A 23,672-nucleotide genomic window follows, 5' to 3' on the forward strand; every position below is an offset into this window, starting at 1 on the left:
CTTCCGCAGCGCCCAGTTAGAGCTCCAGATCCAGCTAACATACCGTACACTCCAACCCTTAAGGGTCGAGAATCAGGGAGAAATATATTCATATCACCAAGATTTGACGGGTATGCGCCGGATCCCTAAAAACCGTCATCGGGTTGAGAGACAGCGGCCAGGATCTGAAAAGGGTCAATCCGAAAATCCAGGCGGAGACCGGAAACGGACCGGGGATTTTTTATTATTCACAGGTGGTCGCAAACACTCTAAATAATTCATTCTGACCGCGGGTCGGCACTAGGCGCGAAAAACGAAGGATAAATTGGCAGGAAAGACCAGAGAATGACGTGGGGCTCGTTTGTCCTGGACTTCTCGGACCTCTCTCGTCGAGGACCCACGCACGTCCGGATTTGTCCGATAGATGGCATTGTTTAGACACTGGATCCCCCTCTTCGGGGGTGTTATGTCTTTTGAACATCGGGACTGAGCATGCTAGAGTGATATAACAACAGTTTCTTTCAATCTACGTTGACGATAATTGCCTAATTAAGTTTTATCATGAATGAAGAGTAGGAAGTATTTAATAAAATATGAAATTCCTTGATTAATGCCAAGAAGTAACAGATTTTCAAATATTATACGAATATCTCTCCCACACAATGATCCATAGCCACTTCCACCACTCTGATCTCAGGGTACACCCTCTTGAAGCACTCCAACTCGCATCTGTTATCATACAGCCTTCCATCAGAGCCGCAAACTGCCTCTTTCGAGAAACGGGGACAGTCGCAGATCGTGCAATATCGTAACTCCTTCAGTTTGAGGTGGTACTCAGGGTAGGCCTTCCTGTCGCATTCGAACTGCATCAAGTTCATGTATATGACGCCGTTAGAGCCGCATACAGGTTCGTTGCTCGCTGGGATAACGCAAGACGCGCAGAAAGACCTTCCAACTACCCGAAGCGAGGGGTAGATCCGTCTGTAGCAATGGAAATGGCAGGAATTGTTGAACACCTTCTTGTTGGACGAGCAGACCGGCGCTAGGGTTTCTGGGCAGTCGCACATCTCACTGTCACGATCTTCCGTGGAAACCTCGAGGATGATTGCCCATAGCATGACTATAACACGGAATAATTTCTCATTTTTCGCCATTACCGCCGAATGAATCGAAGCTTACTGTTGAATACGCGATAAAAAGTTTGATAGGGCTGTTAAATCGGCGTTAATTTTCACGGATGTTTCGTAGTAGATTGAAATCGTTTTTATGGCTATGAGTAAAAGTGGTAAAATGAAGGGTTTTCCAGTGAATGTGGAGCAAAAGTTCAATCAGCTAAAAATGCCCCTGGAATATCAACTGAGCAGACATAATCAGATATATTTGGGCAGCTTTAGCTTCTTAGCTAACTGAAGCTACCTGCACAGCAGTCTGCTTAGCTGTCTGAAGCTTTTGTGAGCTTAGACCAAAAGAGGCACGTCTATGACTCTTTTGGTTTAACCAGACGTAGATTGAACCTCAAATTTCCTTTTAAGGTGAAAACTATATGGAGAGTTCAAGAACTCTTGGTGCCTGGATAAATAGTTGACTATGACTTGGGCTAAGGAGACAGTCTTGAACAAATAAGCAGACAGCTGATCCAACAGCTTCAGATAGCAAAGGAGGCTAGAAAGCTGATCAGATATCAGATCAAACAGCTAAGCAAACAGCTCCAGAGAGCATCAGATAACTTCAGCTGTATGGAGTTTTTCAGGAGCTTTCTGCTCAGCCCAAAAGAGTCATACGACTGTTTGGGAAGATTAATACAACTGAAACTTTAACTACATTACAAAAGTGCCATGTCATTCAGACATTTCCCTCAATCCTGTTACTGGCTATGGTGATCCAGCATCGTTTACTGAATAACAGTCAACATATTCGACAGGCTTAACCAAAATAACATGGCCACAACACTTTACCAACTTCGATCTTATCCACAGAACAGTTTCGACACGGTTCTCACCCGGTTCATGCCACAAAAAAGGTTCGAATCAAGACAACCTCATTTCCTCTGCTCCTTCACGTCCAGATCGAAGCAGCCTGTTGAGCGCACGACGCACTCTCAGCGCAGTTAGTGCCGAATTCCCCGGAAAATTATTCGTTTTCTGGAAAACGCCGTTTCCCGTTTTTCAATTAAAGCGAGAAAGGCGGTCGGTTCCTTTTTTCCATATTTTCCGGGAATCGAAAATTGCACCGGTTGCGATAGACCCATTGTCTTTCGGGGGGCAAGTGAACAAGCGTAGGGCGTAGCGACGCGCGTCCTTATTAGCGTCCTTTTGTCGTCTCGCCGCGTTTCTCGGGAAAACGTTTACTTTTTTTTCCGACAGATGAGGCAACCAATGAAAGGAGTATATAATGAATAAACGTAGAGGAACGGGGCTTTCACAGAATTTCAATTACGCTCAGAATAACGAAAAAAAAGTCAAATAAAGAAATTTAACAAGCAAAAAGACAAATATTCGAGTAAGATACAAGATTTAACATATCAAAAGAGATTGAAATGAGAATATCGTTAAGGACCGTTCAGAATGCAGAGGAATGGCAAATGCTGATCGTAATTTCGGTCTTATTAGACCTCCTCAGAGCAACACAACTCCTACTTCCTTGGAGAAGGGCACAAAACTGACCGACAGTCTAAAATATTATAGCGAAATGAAAACGTTTTTGTCGTGCAGCGTACCTTTTCTTATCTACCCTAATTCATCGTCATGTTTATTACAAAAATAGCAATATTTCTCCTCATATCGCGGAAAAATGCCCTTGCTAGACGGGAAAAATCTGAATTCCGTCTCAAACCTCCCAATGAAACATCCATAACAGATGAAGGAATATAATTCAGGACTCTTTATCTCATAAAAGATTTATATCCGGCCAGAAATAATGAAGTCTCCCCGTCTCCCAGGGCTTTACACATGCAAATTTTCGGTAATTTTGCGCACCCTATGGGACCCGTTCCCGAGAAATATGAACGCGGCGTGACACCGAAAAGAAGTTGATGGGACTGTGCTACGAGGTAAACATTGGAGGTGCCGCGTCTAGAAATTGCCAGATTTTTCTGTTCTTTTCTCATCTCGGTATAATATTGCTGACACAAATCCATTCTTCTATGATATATTGAGTTTTTTGTGAGTACTTCAGCCATCTAAGAATCAAATAGGAATACAACCAAGCCAAACAAAGTTTTAGAAATAATTATCATTTCTAGACGGTTAAAACAAGTCAACTTATTTACCCCACATCCATAAAAATGGTGATATTCATGTTTGGTTAGGTTAGGTTAGGTATAGTTAAGTTAGGTTAGGTTTGGTTAGGTTTGGTTAGGTTTGGTTAGGTTAGGTTAGGTATGGTTAGGTTTGGTTAGGTTTGGTGAGGTTAGGTTAGGTTTGGTTCAGTGAGGTTAGGTTAGGTTAGGTTTTGGTATTGATATTCATGTAATTCCTCATCAAAATGGGAGAAATAGGTCAAGTTTCAGGATTTTCCGAGCAAATTCGGCATGAACCTTCAATTCATTCACCTAATTATGGGAAAAGATGATGGGAAATTTCAAATTCGGCTTTTCTGTCTCTTCCAGCTTCTTCTCCTGAACTGTGCAACTCGAGGCAAGCAGCCATTGGATCCCTTTCCAAGGTGAGGAAAGGCAATCGCTGAAATAGCTAAGGGAGGAAAGAAAATTAACCCCATTTCCACCAGACCCCTTCTTCTCCCCCGATACCATCACCCCAATATTTTTTCAATTTCCCGCCTTGTTCCTCGCGAATGCAAATGTCCGAATTTCCACCAAACTTCCCTCCGACACCTTCGAGTTATGTAAAATTTCCCGGAATACCTGCCGACCGGCCTGGGGCGTCGCATTTTCCGCGAGAAATCTGCGATCTGGGAACGGTCGCCGGTATCGGGAATGTTTCGGAAGTGGGGAAAAGTTTTTATCGCGTTCCTGGATTGTCTCTCGTTGGTTCTTCACGGTTTTTCCGGATAAACATTACGTGAGGAGCGTTCTTGGCCGGGAGGGCTCCTTGATTTGATGGATTTGGGGGGAAAATGTCATTGTGGCGTGGCTTTGATGGAAATTATTGCGCTGGAGGTTACAGCCAGAGAATACGTTGATGCATTGATGCAGCAAGACAAGAACTTCTTTTCGTTTGGTATTCAGTGTACCTTCACCCATTCACCAACGTTAAGCTAGCAGAATCACCTTGGAATTCTGGCTATTTTCTGACCCAACTGGAGTTTTATACAAGAATATGAAGCAGGGACGTAGTTAGGGTCGTCCTTAACCACACTTTTTATTGAAATGTATTGAGCTCCACTTCTCCTTCTACTTCTACGTTCATACAATCCCCATACAGGTCCCTGTGGATATCAAAGGGCCCTTGGTGAACCAACTGGGACCTTCAGGCAAAAAAAGTCTAATTCTTGTATAGATAAACCTCAGATTTCTCTCAGGATCAATCACCCTCTAGAATTTATCCCCTCCTTAACAATTGTTTGTCTCTGTTCCTAGATTCTGCAAGTTTTCTTCAGAGCCACCCCCTCAACAGCGAGGTGTACAGGATTTTAAACCTAGCAGACACTCCATCGCTTGTAAGGGTAGACCTCAGAGCGTCCATAATGCTGAGGCAGGTTTTCCTCTGGCATCAAGTGGTCTTGGTGGGGTTACAGTCCTTTTCTATGGAAAACCACCACACCACAGATGCGTTGGTTGGGTATAATGTGTGGTCTGAAGCCCCACTTCTTGCCAAGCTCTCTCTGAGATGAAGCTCCACTAATCCTCAAGTGATAGAAGTTCACTACAAGCCTTTGGTGGAGCAGGGACCTTGCGTCTGCCTCATGACGTAGAGGTTGAGTGTTCGAGGCTTACTGCCTCCTTTGATTCCCAGTTTGGAATTGTTTGGGGATAATAAACCCTCGTAAAAAATCCCCAGCGTTTTTGCGAAGAGTCTCGATGCCGTCAAAGATAAAGGCTCGGCGTTTTCCTCCCGTTTTACATTCTTTCGCCGATCAAACATCCCCTAATGAGGTCCAGGGGAGATGTGCCGGACGAAGCCCCATCTAATTGCGCCTTTAAGTCATGTGGAAGTTTATAATTAAGGGAACGCGGAGAAAAAAGCGAATCCTTCGTAGGTTGAAGGTGGGACATGGAGTAATTAAAGGCAAATAGAGGATTGCTTCACCTTTTTCGAATAGAGCGATAATTTGAATCGCGACTGGAACTACGCCGCGTTGAGAAAATTAATGAAAAGTTTCCGCAGTCTCTGAGTTCGCCCCGAAGATGTTCGAGATTGAATGAATGTACCTATTCTGGAAGGGGAAGGGGTTGATACTCCCAGAACTTCATGAAGGGGATATTCTTCACGTTTCACTCCATACAGATGCAGTTTTCTTATTGTTAAGTCTTATTTTAATCTTGATTATGCGATATCATATTTTTAAAACTGAACGAGGAAGTTATCGAAAGTTTCCCAACTTCTGAAGGAGAAGAAGAAAAGAAGAAAGACACAGAGACTTGCTCATGGTTATGGCGCCCTCAATTCTCCATCTGCCTTCATAAAAGGAATAATCAGACATAAAAGCAGGATGTTCGGGAAGGAAACATATTACGAAGGAAGATTATCACATTGCGAAATTTGTTACGAGGTCGAAAAGTGTAATAAAGCAACATCCACCATTAAGAATGACACATAAACAAAGATGTCGCGAGATGAGTCGAATGATCGTAACAGGGTCAATAATGACGCTATTAAAACGCCGAGTTGGGTCGAAAAGACGTATATTCGGTCCCGTAAAGCTTCTGGGGATGGGAAGTGTCGATAAAAAGCCTCAAATCTCCCTTTTATTGCCATAATCTATAAGGGAACCCCGTCTGGTCCGGTCGGCGTATTAAAGTGGCATCGACGGCTTTTGGCGTATAAGCCTCAACGTTTTTCTGTCGTCTAAGTGTTATTTTATTCCGTATATTTCAGCATAAAGTGAGCCTGTGGAAAGATGGAAGCCGTGGAGGAAGGCCTTTGCGGTCAATCTGATAAAATTTGGTAAAATAAGAAAGAAAGAAAGAACACAACTAGAGATTATCAATGTAGGGATAAAACGGTGAAGAAAAAGATGCAGTCGTACTCTACAAAGTGTAAGCGTTCAAAATTTGAAATTAAACACATCTGGAGCCTCCTCTTCAAGTGAGTCTCCTTATCAAGCAGTAATTAATGGAGTTGAAGGCCAAGTACTCACACCCTTAAATTGCCCGAGAATTCCGATGCAGACCTCTCCCAAAGTTTCCTCCTCAAACTCCCCTCGCTCCACATGACTCATCCTACGGGGAAGTAGGCAGCGGGTTCAATATTAATTCGAAGTTATTAATAATTTCTTTGTCAGACCTTGGCGCTGTTGTGACGCCCAGATTAAAGCCGGATGATAAATTTGAAACTAAATTAATTAAAACTTAAGCCTACATTATACCTGTCTTCTGTTTCGAATTGAAACTTGGCAGGAACCTGGCGTCTGCCTGGGTAATGGGTGGAAGCTGTGTAGGGATGATGGAATTTACAATTCTTAGTTACATCCTCATTATGCCCCTTTCATTTGGGAAGTGTCTAGTTATGGGTAAACTTGGGTGATATTATTAGCACTTACTTAATGAGCAAAGCAATTGAAATATTGTTATAATGCTTAAAAATTGAAGGAACTTGAAACTTCCTACCTTAAGGTAGTCCTATACCCAAAATGTAACTATGACTCGGTTACATTTACTTTGTTAACATGATGTAACGTGGTTACCTCGGAGAAAACTTATCTCGAGCGCCAGCTATTCTTTTCACTAGGAAGAATAGCAAGCCTACCAAAGTAGCTGCTAGTCGGAGACAGAGTTCGCTGTTATCTAGGGTGGTAGCGATAACGAAGTAGTCATAATCAAATTATGTACTAATTCACACCTTCGGAAACTGATTATATGTACAACGGAGATATGTGTAGGTATGAAATATGAGCGAATCTATCAGCAAACATACATTCGGGAAATTCTATCCGGTCACGAGCACTTTGTAAAGTTTATACCAGGTACAGTGAAAAATCAAAGGTTGTTCATTAAAATGCGCCAACCAGAACTGACGAAATGAATACTAAGGATGACCTCGCGAAGTGAAATGACTTGCTATACGGTATCGGGATGTAATTAATTGTATTTCTCCAAAGAAAAGAAACACAACCAGGGCGGATCTATTCGAGACTTTTATTCGCTACCCCAAGGGCTATAACGCTCCATGACTGATAGCGAAGAAAAGGTCTATTTTTAGCGCAACTACGGGATTTCACCGACGACGAGCGGTATTTCTTATTCTCTACCCCAAGGGCTTACGCGCCATGACTGATAGAAAAGGAGAGATTTCGGATTCAACACTTTGAACGCGGACAGGGGGGTTGATGGGACCTTCCCTTCAGTACCCCAAGGGCTTACGCGCCATGACTGATAGCGAAGGAAAGTCAGACTCGCGAAACAGGGTAAAGTACGATAAAATATAACAGAAAGCGATACAGTACAGCAGTGTCAAAGGAGTAACCGGTGTAGGTCTAATAAAGAAACTGAACGGTAAAGACGGGGACCTACCTCCTTTATTTCAGGCACTCGCGAAAAACAAATGAAAAACTAAAAATTAATCCCTAATAGCACTGATACTAGCAACACAAAATTATTCTTAAAATTGTTGAACGGCTTGTCGGACACACAATTAACGTCGAATCGCAGAAAGTACGGAACTATAATAACTAAAGAGACTGAAGTAAAAGAGCAGAAAGAGTAAAAACGACTGAAGTAACAGAGAATCAGAAGTCAAAAGTCAAAGGTGAAGGACTGAAGTGAAAGAGACCGTCGCTGGGGAAAATCTGCTTTTATAGGCAAATCCCCCCACACGTTAAAAATCTGAAAATTCCAGAATGCGGCAAGAATGAAAAACGTCGTCAGCTCCGGTTTATCGCATATCAACATATGAAAAACGTCGAAATCTTCAACGGCATGCAAGAAAAACAACGTTAAACACAGATAAACGGTTTTTTACATTTACTCTGCCTATCGGAATGAACGTACTGAATATTTGAGAATTAAATATTTTCAAAGGCGGAAATATGAAAACGAAAGGAATGCACTAAAATGAACTCCAATTTTCCTCAGAAAACTGGGATTCATTACAATGACTTTGTACTCAAGTGTAACTATGACTCTGTTACATTTACTCTGTTAACATGACTTTGTACTCATGTTACAATTTAGGCATAGGACTACCTTAAGGTAGTCCAGATTCGCTCTTCGATAACATTCATTCAACTGGTCCACATTGAATTATCCCCGAACAAATCAACTGACAGTTTTCCCACCAGGCATACCGAGGGCAATCGATCATTCGCAGAAGTGACGTGCGAAAACCCGTACAAAACGTCTTACTTATTCGCGAGTAACGGCGAGCGTAACGCGAGACAACAGGCGAGTCCGTATTCAATGGAACGCGTTCGGAATGGATCCATTATTCAATCGGTCGATCGTCCATCATTCCGAATAAATTTCCGCCCGGAATATCATAATAAAGAACACATTGTTCCGGACCAGTACGGGGAGAGATAGCATCTATAACTGCCCCGTTTTCTCCGATGTTGAGCAACGTCAACATGAGGACGTCACGTGACGATTTATTGTCGCGCGCGAGCGGGACGAGCGTCGAGATAACCCCGGACCAATCTGGAGTCGGGATCGCATCAATCATAGAGATAGGAATCTGTGTCCTTTAAAACTTGTTAAGGAGAAGGTCGACGCGGAGGATGGAAAGCCCTACAAATTAGTTTTCCCCGACGAGATTAATGCCATTGGTGGTGCTTTTCGCGATCTTCGACGGGCCTGGTGGTAACTCCTTTCAGGATTCGTCACTTTTTTCGGAGATTTGCATCAGTACAAGATAAAATACGAAACACACTTCCTCGCCATCATAGAATTTATAATATCTATGCTCTCTATCTTCTCTCTAACTCAACACTCTATGATCTTTTCCTTTAACCTATCTTCTGACCGGACCACAGAACAAAGGACATGACAATCGGGACTAGCGCTCCTGGTGTCAAGATTCGAAACTGCCATAAATATTCCTACGTTCTCCGTAGTCAAGACGTCGAAAATCCTTCCTTCCAGCCCCTGAAAATATCCCGTATTAAGACATGGCATTCGGAGCACTCCAAGTAGGTATCCGTTGTCGAGAACTGCCCCAACTTCGGTTCGAGAGTCACTCGAGCCTGCATGTCCCCTAATCCGGGACGGAAGTGGCCTGCTCTCCATGCCGGAATTCCTCGAGATTTGTGTGGCCGTAGGAGGAATCGCATACACAAAGTCCACTACCGGGAAGGCTTTGTGTACGGGAACTGCGATTTCGAAAGTTCGCAGAATGGTAAATCACTACAAGAGGCTCGGGCTCCGTTATCGGTTAAGGGTGCGCCAATACCTGCTATGGGAGGAATTTATTCGAGAGAATACTAATAACTTATCCCCCATACATAAGCGAAAAATTCGTATATGGCGAAACTGAATACACGCCGACATTAAAAAGGTACCGATATAATAAATGGCCGTTCAGCTGATTAACCGCCGACGCTGGAAAGTCGGGAAAACCCCGGGAAAGCGGAATGAATGCGAATGAAAAGATAGGGAAAGGAAAAAGCGGAAATTACTCAACCAAATAAAGTGGAAAAACCGGGACACGGGATGAAAAACATTTCATTTGAAAGGTAGAAAGGGCCCCTTTAAAAATGAGAATTTTAATTATTCATATTTTCATTCGGGTCCAGATAAGTTTTTCATGGCGGGTCTGGTTTTAACGCGACGTGCCTAAGCGGAGAGATCAAAAGTCAAGAAAAATCGGGGTACGAATTGCGGCAAAGGGGTATTGAAGTGTTTTCCGACGGGAGCATAGACAAACCGGTCGTTGTTGACAGAGACGCCATGTTGTTTTGGCGGCGTCTGTCATATCTGTTGTTATTATTGTCTGTAGGCGCCGATTTGGAGAGGTACGAGGGTAAAATCAGCTGATTCAGAGACTGTAGGAGTTATGTTTCTATTTTACTTCTGAATTTTGTGTCTTGCAATTACTATTGTATTGTATTTTAGTGGAATTTGTTGGCGTTTTCTATATCATAAATAAAGGTTATTCTGTCTTTAGGTCTATGGTCTATTGTACCACTCATCGGAGCTGTCACCACCACAATCTACAACTGTTCTCCCAGTTCCAGAGTTCTTCTTGTCAGTTTCTAGTTACCACATCCTCTTCAGATGCCTCCTGAGATGTAGTAGCTAGTAGTGTCCTCTAAGGAGGTGTTACTGCTGGTTGTTTCGAAAATGCCACTCGGTAAACACAACATCGCCTGTTGAAAATGCCTCAAATTGTAGAGTTTAAGATCCGTCTTCATTCGAGTTGATCACGAACAACCTCATTGAGAATCCCGACAGCCTGAAGGGATGTTTACAGGTAGACGCGCTCTTTCTTAAATATAAAAGCGCGGAATTTTCAGTTGAACGGGTCCCCGTCGCGAGGCAATCATTCAAAAGCATGCACTCATTGTTCGGCCGAATCTCAAACGGTGGAAAGCTCATCGAGAAAATTGCCTTCATAGAGAGAGCTCCGACCGGATGTAGGCAAACACAAGCAGGCAGAAACACGGAACCAATTTGGTTTATGAATTACGCAGCTTGCGAGGGAGATTCCCTCCTTGATTAATCCTTTCTTGTATTCTATACAGAACGCTGTCATTATTATATTTCCAAGGGCTCCTTTTTGGGAGAGGAAAAACGTCGGACGTTTTTCATTAGGAATGAGATGTATATGCGGGAAAAAGCAGATTATAGGCTGAATGGCCTTTGTGACGGTTTCAGAGCCGTAATGGGCTCATAAATATACGAAACAGCGGGAAAAACGCGGAGATTTTCTCCAAATGATGATGAGAAATCCGGTTGGAGCGAGTTCCGAATGTAGGCCATACTTTAATTTTTAAATTGCGCTCCCTGCTACACTAATTTCGCTCTATATGGTAATCGCATTACAAGCTTTTCCAATAAAAGATTGTAACTTCCGCCCTTTTATCAATGAATATACCCTGTCATTTCTGACAGACGAGAGAACGCCAAGGAGAGAAATTATTTAGGTCGCCAACGAAATTGAACAACCAAATTGTGCTTGATTTGCCTAACGACATCAATTTCATAAATATCGAGGCCAAAAGCACTACTCTGGTCGATGCGTCGGTTCTACCCACCCCTGTCCGTGATCAGTTCTAACCCATTGAACTAAAGAAAGTTCTTTAGTTCAATGTTCTAACCACAGAACACAGACTTTCGTGAAAATCATAAAGTGTCAAAATGACATTGACAATCGACGAGTCGATCGATTCCGGGATCGTTTCTAACCTTACATTTGTCAAACTGACGTGGATTTCCTTACGTTTGCTTTCGTTAAAGATGAAAATACCAATTTTCTCGGCATTTTGGGTCTTTTCCGATCTGGCTCCACCGATAAGGATGAAATAAAACAAATATCTATCTCAATCAATGTATATTCTGTGTTGAACAACACAAAAATTAAAAATAAGGAAAATATCAATAAAAATATCCTATTTCAAAGTTACAAAAATTCGAAGTAAATAAAAACCAGGAGTTGATTAACCCCCAAAAGGGATGACAATTTTCTTCCTTCTTTCCTAAACTAACAATGAGAAAAATAAATATGAAATAAAACAAGAAGAACTCGTTTTAGGCAATTCTATAGAGCATCTTTCTCTGCATTCTATGTTGCAGTTGCCCCCTTCTGATCATAGCAACAATAACTTTGGTAATGGACCTTTCGGGGTACTGCTGTTGAACAAAATCGTTTATTATACTCTGCTGAGATACTTGAGTACCGATAGCAAACCGCCTCTTCAGTTGTCTCTCAATCCGGCACAACATCTCGTGTTCTTCCTCGGTAGTGAAACCTTCTGCACCTGGAAAAGAAAAAACATCATCAGGAACTTCTGGGTTATTCCAGGTTTCTCCAAAGAACGATATTTACCTGCTAAGTTACCACTGTTGGCTGCATCAAGCGTAGATACCTGAAACAATCTCAATGCCTCGTTGACATGAGTTTCCGTGGCAAACGGAGCAAGTTGCATCTTTGCCAGAGACTCTGAAATTCTTATGACAGCCTCTAATTGTCTCACAGTTATTGGAATACCGCTAGATTGCTTATTATCTTTTTCAGATTGAGAACAACCTGTTCTCATCAAAACGTAACGTCTCTTTAGTTTATCCGCTGCCTGAGCATTCAAACGTGGTCCGCAACGTCTAAAATTTTCACATTTGACAAGCTGTCAAGTTATTAAATGTATCAAAACTCACGTTCTGCAATAATAAATATATTTTTTTATAAGTTCTAGAGACAATTCTCCCTCCTTCGGTTCTTCGGCTTCTTGACCGGCATTCATATGTACACTCATTATATGACGAGCTAAGGTCTAAAAAAAAATTGTAGAAACCATCGTTCTCTTTTTCAGCAATAATTACCATATCTCTATTTTTGTCGTGTTCATCTTTGACAATGAATATCATGTCGAAACGTGACAAAATGGTAGGCAAGAAATCGATGTTTTCTTCTCCTTTCGTTTCGTCCCATCTACCGAATATACTATTGGCAGCCGCTAAAACTGAACATCTGGTGTTCAACGTTGTCGTGATGCCGGCCTTAGCTATGGAAATGGTTTGTTGTTCCATAGCTTCGTGGATGGCAACTCTATCGTCCTCTCTCATTTTATCGAATTCATCAATACAAACCACCCCTCCATCTGCCAACACCATAGCACCACCTTCCATCACAAAATTTCTCTAAAAATTTCCCATTCAGAACATTCATTCAATCAACACACCTGAAATTTTGACAGTTGACATTAGCAAAATGTCAAATGTCAAAATTCCATAAGCTACTAGATAACAATCACTTACCGTAGATGGATCTCTCATAACTGAAGCTGTCAAACCAGCAGCGGAACTTCCTTTTCCCGATGTGTAAACAGCGATGGGGGAAACGTTCTGGACAAATTTCAATAGTTGAGACTTTGCGGTACCCGGATCTCCCAGTAGCAATACGTTGATGTCCCCCCTTCTGGTCAGACCATCAGGAAGCTTTTTACGGGCACCTAAATTACAAAATTAAAATTTGATCGAAGTGAAACAAAATAAATAGACATCACCTCCGAAAAGAAGACAAGTTATAGCCTTTTTTATATCGGCACAACCAAAAATTGACGGAGCTATACTGTTGGCTAATCTTTCGTAAATATTAGGAGAAGCAGCCATTCTTCTGAAGAGATCTTCTTCTTCTGCTGTAACTGTAGCACATGAAGTTACTCCCAAACCGTCGTTACTGAGTTGGATTCCAACCACTCTCATGTATGCTGATCGTACACCAGTTATCGCTTTATCTCTTCCATCCTAAATTGTTCACAATAAATTCAAACTATCATAAATTAAGTTATTAAAACTCACCCTTGAAGGTTTGGTAACTTTTTTAATCGAAAATATACCCAGGACACTAACTTTATTCCCTGGTACAACTTTATCGCATAGATATCTGTCACAATATAAGGGTACATGTCTTGGAATCTCACCTTGTGGAATACCATCAGGTAATTCTTGTAATTTCAACGTTTGAAAATCTACACATTTGCATTTATCTGGCATAACAAAGTATGGATCTTGTGGGCATTTTGGCCTACCAGCTTGTTCTCTAAAAGTATTTGATGATTCAAATTCAAAAATACTACATAAACTGATGATTATCTCACGTGTTACATGTTCTAGGCATAATATATCCTTCTAATCCAGGTTTAACTGCCAAATTTGGCAATATGTTATGGCAACTGCGACATTGTAAAGTAATTCTTATGGCTTTTGCTCTTATTCCAGATGCACTAACAATGATACCGGGTATTTTCACCAAGTGTGAAACAGCCTCTGACTAAAGTTAGAGTTCGTTAATATCAAAGGGAAAACTCTAGACTTCAGTTACCTTCAAATCTCTCAAATTGGAAGGATTGGCGTCTGACGTGAGCATAATTTGAATATCCTCAACTTGTTCCTCGCCTTTCGGTCTGGGTGCTGTGAGTTCGTCTGCAACATCTCTTGCAGCTTCTTCAAATAAGGCCAAGTACTCGGACGGTTGTTTCGTCAACTTATCAGCAAGAGTTTCATCGAAACTTCCCAAATCTTCTATATTCACCTCTAAGTAATATTTACGTAGATTGTAATTTCTCTTTAGTGTATCTCTGAAATTTCATAGGGTTAAATAAGACGAATCTCAATTTCTTCCACTTCCAAACCTGTATTTGTAGTTGAAATTTTCAGTGTGAAACTGCCTCAAGAAATCCTTAAATTTCTTTTTGGTATTCTGAAGATTTGCGACACCTGCATTACTACTTTGATTGTCGTCTACAGAGAAGTTATCGCTGAAAAATATTCCTTGGTCGTCGAAACCTTCCATTCCTATTAATTTTTAGAAAAAAATTCAATTCTATAAGTACTTGAGTGAAAATCCGTTTAAAATAACCTACAATACAAAATCAAATGTTTGGGCGGGAAATTTTGACAGATATTAGGTTCATAGAAGAGAACTTTTTTTCCATGAGGTGAAATTTGAGATCGTATGGTGGAAAATTATAAGATTTAACACGTTTTTTATCTTTAATAAAAATAAAAATTATTTTATTCCAATTTTATTAAGTATATACACGTAATTGATTAAAATTTCAAGTATATTTATGAGGTAAATTTTTTGAGCAGAAATTGCCGAAATTCACATATTTATGTACTTTTTTGAGAAATATTTTGTATTTGTTAGTTCCATTTTTTCATTTTCTGGCTGAATCCCGTAATTTTATTCCTCATCATACAAATGAGTTCGAGTAATAATTGATCAGATCTTTACTGGATATTCAAGTCACAATTATCAGAAGGAAAATTTGTGCTTTTCAACTTCAATCAAGGGTAAAAGACGCAACAATATGCGACCCTGAAAATTTGCTTGTCGGACTCTACCAGACATTGATATGCACCTTTCGATTTCCTCAATTATCCAAGATAAAATCGACCAAACCCTAAGGAATATGATAACGAATAATTCAAATCTGAATATTTCATCTATTTTCCTGATTCGTTATTGAAGAAACCGCAAACATAATACATTATCTTTTTCGTTTCAAAATATAATAGAGGTTCGCAGAAATAAGTCATTTAGTTGGTGAAACGAGGTTCAAAAAGTAGCCCTAAGGAAGTACAATAAAGGTAAGTGTGATCATGATCCAATTGTGTTATATTTTTACGGTTTTGCAATTTTGCAAGTTTGGAGAAATTCATTTTCAAGCACAGTTGAATATTTTTGAGTCCTACGTTTTGAAAATAGAATCAATTAATCTGTTCGTTGTGTGGGAATGAATAAATTTTTCCCCCTCGTTAAAACGATTAAATTGGCCATATTCTGTAACGTGAATTCTTCGTCCTGATATTTTATCTGAAACAAGATCCACTATATACTGGAAGGCACTAACTGTAAAACTGTGATATCATTGAACTTCGTGAACTTGACCAGGTCGCCGGTTATGTTAGAGCAAGAAAGTCGATTTTTTCAGTCGTGAATATCAAAATCGAAGTGCACAAATCAAGTTTTGGTTTTTTTTTCACAGTGCTCAAAAATGTGGGTTTCTATACCTACGGTAGTTCTGTTGGCCCTTTTCGCAGCTCAGGATATTGCTGGGGAAACAGGTGAGATTTTATACTGATTGCAAAATCACGTACCATATTCAATAACAATCCTACTTCGTGTCAGTAAAATCAACAATTATTTGAATGAATTTGTTAAAAAAAAATCAAATACTTACTCATTTTGATGTTAATTACTATTTCAATTAAAATGGTTGAGAATCCTTTTAGAAAGATTTATTTTAATGTTCAAACTCTTTATATTATATGTTCTGCATCTGATAATTAAATCTCAATTAATTTTTTTTAACAGCTAAGAATCTTCTGTACATTTATTCGTATTTTCCAGCAAAAATTTGATTAGGCACGCTTCTTTTAGCAAAAAAGTGCGTCAGTATCTTCTTCCATCTAAATTTTCATTCTCAAGAAGGAAATTAATCAATAATACTAATAACCAAGTAATTTCCAATATTCAGATTCAGGGAAATCAAAATTAGGTCGAATGGTATCAGCCATTTCTTATCAAAATAAATTCTGCACACCTTCCTCACCTATACCTTCTATACTTCATTTCAGCACCCCTACTCTTATCAACATCGGACCTGACAACAGATGAACAAGGTAGGAAAGCTGACGAAAAACCAGCTATATCGCTTGAATATAAGCCTATAAAGCCATCTTATTTGAGCTCTGGGAGCAACGTTGCCCAAATCGTTCCACCAGGTACATATGCAATTCGATAATCCCCATATTTTGATCTAACCCAAACCTTCCGCAATCTCCGTAACCAAAAGTTTCTTCTGGTGGTGGAAAATCACAATTTATCCTCCTCCTAGCTTCCCCTCATCTCATCTTCGCTGAAAAAGCCTTCAGCTTTGCTTCGAATTCGCAATTTTTCCACCAGCGAATACATAGATTTGTTCTCCAGGACAACCATGGCCGGCGAGTGCAGCAGGTTACCCAAACTTCTCGCAACTCAGCCCTACAGTGGCTACCAAAGACGAAGTGACAGATGACATTCCTCTCCTTCAGTCTGCCCCAACCCCCAGCGCCAATATGATCAGTCTGGACATGTCCAATCCCAATACCAATTTTGTAGATGCTCTAGAGAAGATTTTGGCACCCGAATTGTCAAACGTCAAAGTCGCCGACCAGCAACAAACGATCCCTATCTCTATAAATATAACACCACCTCCTAACGCCAATATGGACTTCGTCAAGGCACTCCAGGTAGCTGTTAGAACAGCTGTGAGTAAACTGGTACCCTCCGCTGGTACTTCATTGAAAATCGCCATCACCAAAGCGTCCACTGGGGCTATAGTCAACGTTAAGGCCTACTTGGACATCGTTGTACCCGCGGCTGTCAAAAAAGTTGTTCCTACTCTACCTCCTTCAAACGTTCCCGAAATAGACCTTACGAAAGGTACTTCAGGTTTGGTCCAAAACCTCCAGAGCATACTCTTGAAGGAACTGTTGGAAGCAGGGTATAGCCCTGATGCAGAATCTACCCAGGACTTCTCCTTATCCTTCAGTGTTTTGCCACCTGAAGGTGCAACCAAAGATTTTGTAAGACTGGACGTCCTAGGACCCTTACAAACAGCTTTAAACAGTATCGCACCTCACGCATCTATCACTTCGGTCTCTGTGAACACCCAACAGAGCAACAGTAAGATCTTGAGACAAACGGTCAAGTTAAACGTGCGAGTCAATCCTCCTGCTGAGTTCCAAATGAACGAAAACGTGGTTGAAGTACCTGAAGTCGTTTTGAACGTACCCGGCGCAAACATAGCCAGCACTGTTGTTACAACTCTACAGAATCAAATAATGAAAATTGCTAACGTCAACCCCTCGCAGGCCAAAACCTTATCCATACCTTTCAAGATCACACCTCCAGCAGGTGCTACACAGCAGCAGATTATGGAGATGTACGTCATTCCCATATCGCAGGTTTTGTCCAAACTTGATCCTACAGGAAAAATCTTGAAATTAAGCCAGAAAACTCTTCCAAACGGCGACATTATCATAGTTGTTTATATGAACATTCCAGCAAATGCCACTACGAAACCTTCCAACGAACAGAATCAACCAGAAGTGGTTCCGGTAGTTCCAGAAACGTCAACCACATCGACCATAAGTATAAATAACAGAAATTCCTTCCCTGAAGGAGAAGAAGATGAGATTCCCTCAGAAGTTACTAACAACGAAGAAACTTCTGAAAGTACAATCGAGGCTGAAATACCAAATAACGCCATCAAAACTCCGACAGTAGATTTAACCACTCCAACAGCAAGTGTCAACAGTATTCGACAAATTTTGAATGATGAATTGTCCCCTCTTTCAAACCCCGTAGATGATGGAAAGCCCAAAGTGTTGGCAATTCCTTTCGTAATGAAACCTCCAGCAGGTGCGACGTTGGAGCAAATTCAGGAGAATGTTGTGGTTCCTATTGGAAGACTCTTGACTTCATTAGAACCTACTGGCAACGTCATAACCTCCCAGACTAAATCGTTACCAAATGGAGATGTAGAATCAGTAGTTTATTTCAATATACCATCTGTGAAGAACTCCGAGACCTACAAGGATATATCCGATGAATTACAGAAACCAAGTACCAGCACAGAGCAATCAGGAACTGCTGCCAGTACTCAAGCACCTGTAACATCCACAACTGTTCAAGAACCCATCGTTTCCCCTGTCACCAAATCGACACAAAATCAAACACCAAAGGTCGGAGTACCAGCAAATACAGAAGAACCACGAACCCAAATCCCCGAAGAGAAAAAACCTGAAAATAGCGTTGTAACCACTCCGATAGACCTCTCTCATCCCAACTTCGACGCACTTAAAACTGGAATAGAAGAGAGATTGAACGACGTAATCAAGAACACACCTAACAAAAATGGTCAACCCCAAACCATCGGTTTTCCATTTGTGGTTCCGAAAGACCAAGCGAAACGCATACCAATTATGGCTCAAGCCATAGCTACTCTTCTGAAGGGTTTGGTACCATCTGGAAACGCTGCATCCACCATATCACCCAAAGTACTACCAAATGGTGATGTCGAGTTTACCATTTACTACGAAGTACCCGCCATCACTAAGCCCAATAAGGATGTGACTGAGAGACCAGCAAATGCCAAAAAGAACCTTGTTTTAACTCCCATCGACATTAAAAATCCTGATTTTGAAACCCTCAGAAACGAACTGGATAAGAAAATCAACGATATTACTAAGACTAATAATAATGGTCAACCACAAGAAGTTGAAATTCCTTTGGTTATATCGAAGAACCTCAAATCTCCATTTTTCGAGATAGCTTTGAGAAACTTTTTACAGACCATTTTACCTGGAAAAGTCTCCCCAAAACCACTCTATAAGGATCTTCAAAACGGCGATGTTGAAATGGTTTTCAACTATGAAACACCTGCAACTACGGAACCACCAGTTGAAAAGAAAACTGAAAAGAATACTGAAGCTGTTGTATCAACAACAGTGACTCCCAAAACGGTAATATCCACAACGTCGACACCAAAGACCCAAAATGAGGTACAACCTGAAAATAACAACCTGATTACTCCCATAGACGTGAAGAATCCTGATTTCCAAACCCTCAAGAATGAACTCGAGAAGAAGATTAACGAGATAAGTACAGCTAACAACGGTCAACCTCAAGAAGTAGGAATTCCATTAGTTATATCGAAGAACCTCAAATCTCCATTTTTCGAAATTGCTCTTAGAAACTTCCTGCAGACCATTTTGCCAGGAGAAGTTTTAGCCAAACCTTCCTATAAGGATCTTCCGAATGGTGATGTTGAGATGGTTTTCAACTACAAAATACCTGCAACTTCAGAATCACCTGCAGAGAGAACAACTGAAGTTTCTACTCAAGCCACTCAATCAACAACGGTGACACCCAAAACAGTTATACCAACAACAACAACTATCAAAACCCAAAACAAAATTAACACAGAAAAAACTGTCTTGATCCCTCCTATCAACATTAAAAATCCAAACTTCAACACTCTTGTGGACGACATAAAGAGGACAATCGAACAGAACACTGGTAATAACAATGGTCAGCCACAAATAATAGGTATTCCTTTCATAATGCCCTCACCTCCACCATATATAGTCGAATTATCCTTAAAAAAGGCTTTGAAAATGCTTCTACCCGGTGAAATTCTACCAGAAACTCAAACGAATAAACTTCCTGATGGAAATGTGGAATTTATCATCTACTACGAGAAACCTTCATCGTCGAATAACAAGCCCAGTGAAGAAGTTGTTGCCGGTCAAACTGAACCTTCGGTTGAAAAGAAGCAAGAACAACATAAAGTATTACCAACTGTAACACCAAAAACCCTAGTGAAACCAGTCACGGAGGCTCCACAAACCGTTCAACCTGAGAATTCCGTGATAACCACACCTATATCACTGCAACAAATAGATTTCAACACCATCAAAGACGAGGTCGAGAAGAGAATTGACGAAGCAAGCAAGACGAATAATGGCAAGCCAGAAATCGTTGGTCTTCCTTTCATCATGCCAAATAATCAGAATTCGTACATGTTAGAGTTGGGCTTGATGAAAGTTCTGGGTTTTATTTTACCTGGAGAAATTTCACCAAACACCCAAACAAAAGTTCTTCCAAATGGTGAAAAACAGCTTGTTATCTTTTACAAATTGCCAGGAGTGGAGACTATTAAGGGTAAAAATGAAATAGAGCCTGTGGAAGCGGTGGAAGATGTTAATTTGGACGAACCTGGTTCAACTGTACTGGGGGAAGTGGGAAAAGCCTTAATCCAGGGAATATCCACCTTGACTTCTAACCCAGAGAACTTGAACAAACCCGCGAATCTGAAATTCAACATCTACGCTCCTTTGGATAACACCCCATCGCAGAACAAGGGTATCGTTGATGCTGTTTCAGCTGAATTACAGAGCCTCGAGCCAAGTGCCAAGATCGTCACGGCTAAAGTAAACGAAAAACCACTGAGTAACGAACCAGATGGTGTCATAGAAATCACACTACCTTCTATCGCCACTTCTAATACCGCAGAAGGCCTGAAGAAGGCTGTTAAAATTCCAACAATAGACACCAACATCCCAGAGTTGAATTTGGTGGGCAACATCAAAGCGCTCCTACAGAGGAGTTTGAAAAAACTTGGTCAATTGAACCCTAAGGGAAGTCAGTTGTTTGACTTCAGCTTCAGACTGAATCCTTTCGACACCAAGGGTTCAGTTGCTGAGATTCTGAAGGCTTTGAAAGCAGTGGATCCAACTGGTCAGGTCGTTTCTTATAAGATTTCATCAAGACCAGATGGTCTAGATTATCTGGACGTAAGTTATCTGATACCAAGACTGGAGGACTCTATTATATATGAGATAGTAAGACCACAACAACCAGAGGTAGTTTACGAATCTGTTGTGGATATTGATACGAGGAATCCCATAAATGGCCTGTTGGAAAAGGTCGTCAGCGAAGTGGGAGCAGCCGAAGACGAAGTCAAAGGGGCTAAGAAGGAGCAGTTGGTGGACCTACCCCTTGACTTCAAATTCACCAATTCCAGGGGATTGTCGGACTCTGAGGTCAGTAGAATCGTTAGCCAAACATTGCCCTACATCCAGGGCTACATAAGTCAAGTTCTGCCCGATGGGAACGTGAAGTCTATCAACACTGTTGCGTTACCAAACTCTGACGATGTCATCCTTAAGATTCTGGTGAGGACACCATATGAACCTGATAATACCATAGTCATAGAGGAGGAAAGACCAAGAGTGGTAGTTACCACTCCCAAACCGAAGTCGAAGGGCCTGTTTGGGTTGTTTGGACGTTGAGAGATTTTGAGCTGTGAAATGTTAATTTTTAAGAAAGATTTTTGTGATCAATAAACATATTAGTATTCAGGTTTTGTTTTTGAGTTATGAAAAATCTCCAAATCAACACACTCCCCAGAACTCACCTTTGTTGTTCGATGTAAGTTAGTTGAAAGTAAATTAGGAAATGGAAATTTCCTAGTGTGCTGCTGGAAATATAAAAATAACATCTCAAATAATGAATCTATCATCGTTGAATTTTTGATTGATTAATCCATCACTCTCTATCTAAGTTATAACGTATTGGAATGCTCAAATAATCAATCGATACAGATTCCGGTTAGAATACATTAGAAACGTTGATTAAAATACGATCCAGTTCTCATTCAAGGCGATTGTCTTCGTCCATTGTACTGGAAATATCGATCGTTAAAATTGTATTAATTTTTTTTCGGTGCAATGAATCAAGGTGGTGGTACGCCCCAAAAAAGAATGCGGCATAGCTATTGGAGTCTCTTGAATATTCCTTCAATGATTCGATAGCCAGATAAGTTTCGAAGGACCTTGTGAGGATTTGGTCAGAAAGAATAGAGTGTTTAGAGCAAGATTCCTTTTCATGGCATAGATGGAGAAATTCTTTCGACGTGGTTTCTGAATGCTCCTAGAAATACAGAAATAAGTTCGTAATTTCATTTTGATCTTATCTAGAGACCTCTCACGCTAGTATAGTAAAACTTCCATCTCTTCAAACGAAAAATCCATTGTGCAAACACAATTTCACATCCTTTTGTCGTTTGTACTACCATTAATCTTCCCAGAATTCCCTTTTGACGCCTTAGATAGTGAGAGGAAATAACGTAGTAATCCGGGAGCTGCAATGAAAATTCAGGAAAATCCTGGAAACCATCTATAGATCCTTGTGTAACTGACTCGAGTACCGCGTATCCGGTAAAGTTACCGAGGTGTAGTACTTGCAAATCACCGCTATCGACATTTATTTTCCTCATTATCATCCACCGCATTCAGTCCAAGTCGTAACTCGAAGCATACAGCCTATATCAACTGTTTGAGCTGCCATGATTGACAGCTTTAAGGAAAACCCTACCTATCTATTTGTATACCATGGGTACCACTTTTTTTCAGTTTCCCAATTCATCATAATCAACTGTTCGTATATGTCAATTCAATTCGTTTCAGATTATTATTTGTATCAGATATGGAGATAAAATTCGAAAAAAAGCAAGCAACACCCATATCGCTTACGATCTGAATTTTCACCCCTTTTTTGCAACAGATCAATACAAGATCACCATCGTCAAGGTATAACTTCCGTTTTGTGAGAAGCCCTTGACTTTATTATATGTGCTCTATGGCTAACAATCTAGTAATGATATCAATAAGCACATTTATCCGACAGATATAATTTTTATTCAGGATAATATATCACGCATAACATATAATTAATAACTGACATTTGAGTGTGTCTCTCATAATGCTCTATCTTTCCACCATCGAATATGTTGTAATTATTAGTCTATTAGCGTCTGATTGATAAAATAAACTTCTTTCGTGTTTTTTCGATCCCATTCTTTCAGATTTAATTCTGAGTTATATATTTTACCTATAAGAACAGTCGATACCACAGGTACTACCACAGAATATCCTTTCAAAATCAAAGGTATCTCTCAAATTCGAATTAAAACACTTCAGTATCCTGAGGGGCTCTATATACCTTTGCATAAAATAGTCGGTAATACAGGTACTACTTTAGAATATTGTCTTCGAAACTAAAGGAACTTTTGAAAGTCAAGAGAAAACCCTTCTGACATTGAATGAAGGATTATTCACCCACCTCTAAGAGAAATACTACCAATTATAAAATCGATACCACAGGTACCATCCCTAAGTCCCAGGCTAGTGTCTCCTATATTCAAGAGACAACAGAAATGAGAAAAGTATGTATTTATCACCATATTCCAACAGTCGACGTTTCATTCTTTTTTCATGTTAATCTGGATATGTACCATATATATCCAGATTACTATTTGTATGAATATATTGAACATAAAATTGATTCAGCAGGATCTATTTTCGTACATCC

General features: G+C 40.4%; 3 protein-coding genes across 4 annotated transcripts; 1 reads left to right on the forward strand and 2 right to left on the reverse strand.

The window, feature by feature from the left end:
• Positions 1-547: 547 nt before the first annotated feature.
• LOC123317397 (serine protease inhibitor dipetalogastin-like) lies at positions 548-1,147 on the reverse strand. Its single transcript, XM_044903910.1, has one exon. It carries the CDS (start codon positions 1,131-1,133, stop codon positions 618-620), a length of 516 nt encoding a protein of 171 aa, XP_044759845.1. The 5' UTR covers positions 1,134-1,147; the 3' UTR covers positions 548-617.
• A 10,420-nt stretch (positions 1,148-11,567) lies between these two features.
• LOC123318054 (DNA replication licensing factor Mcm5) lies at positions 11,568-14,621 on the reverse strand. Its single transcript, XM_044904739.1, has 10 exons — positions 14,380-14,621; positions 14,070-14,325; positions 13,846-14,018; positions 13,547-13,787; positions 13,252-13,492; positions 13,004-13,197; positions 12,569-12,886; positions 12,404-12,519; positions 12,078-12,349; positions 11,568-12,009 (listed from the first exon to the last, which is right to left on the reverse strand). The coding sequence occupies exons 1-10, from the start codon at positions 14,538-14,540 to the stop codon at positions 11,780-11,782; spliced, it is 2,202 nt and encodes a 733-aa protein (XP_044760674.1). The 5' UTR covers positions 14,541-14,621; the 3' UTR covers positions 11,568-11,779.
• A 570-nt stretch (positions 14,622-15,191) lies between these two features.
• LOC123318053 lies at positions 15,192-21,661 on the forward strand. Of its 2 annotated transcripts, none has more exons than XM_044904737.1 (4): positions 15,192-15,340; positions 15,739-15,817; positions 16,331-16,477; positions 16,683-21,661. In XM_044904737.1, exons 2-4 carry the CDS (start codon positions 15,748-15,750, stop codon positions 21,590-21,592), a joined length of 5,127 nt encoding a protein of 1,708 aa, XP_044760672.1. In that variant the 5' UTR covers positions 15,192-15,340; positions 15,739-15,747; the 3' UTR covers positions 21,593-21,661. The 2 variants fall into 2 exon arrangements, with proteins under 2 accessions (XP_044760672.1, XP_044760673.1); XM_044904738.1 differs by having other exon boundaries at positions 16,331-16,375.
• The last annotated feature ends 2,011 nt before the right edge of the window (positions 21,662-23,672 follow it).

The sequence above is a fragment of the Coccinella septempunctata genome, chromosome 7 (genome assembly GCF_907165205.1).
Source record: "Coccinella septempunctata chromosome 7, icCocSept1.1, whole genome shotgun sequence".
In the NCBI taxonomy this organism is placed as follows: Eukaryota; Metazoa; Arthropoda; class Insecta; order Coleoptera; family Coccinellidae; genus Coccinella; species Coccinella septempunctata.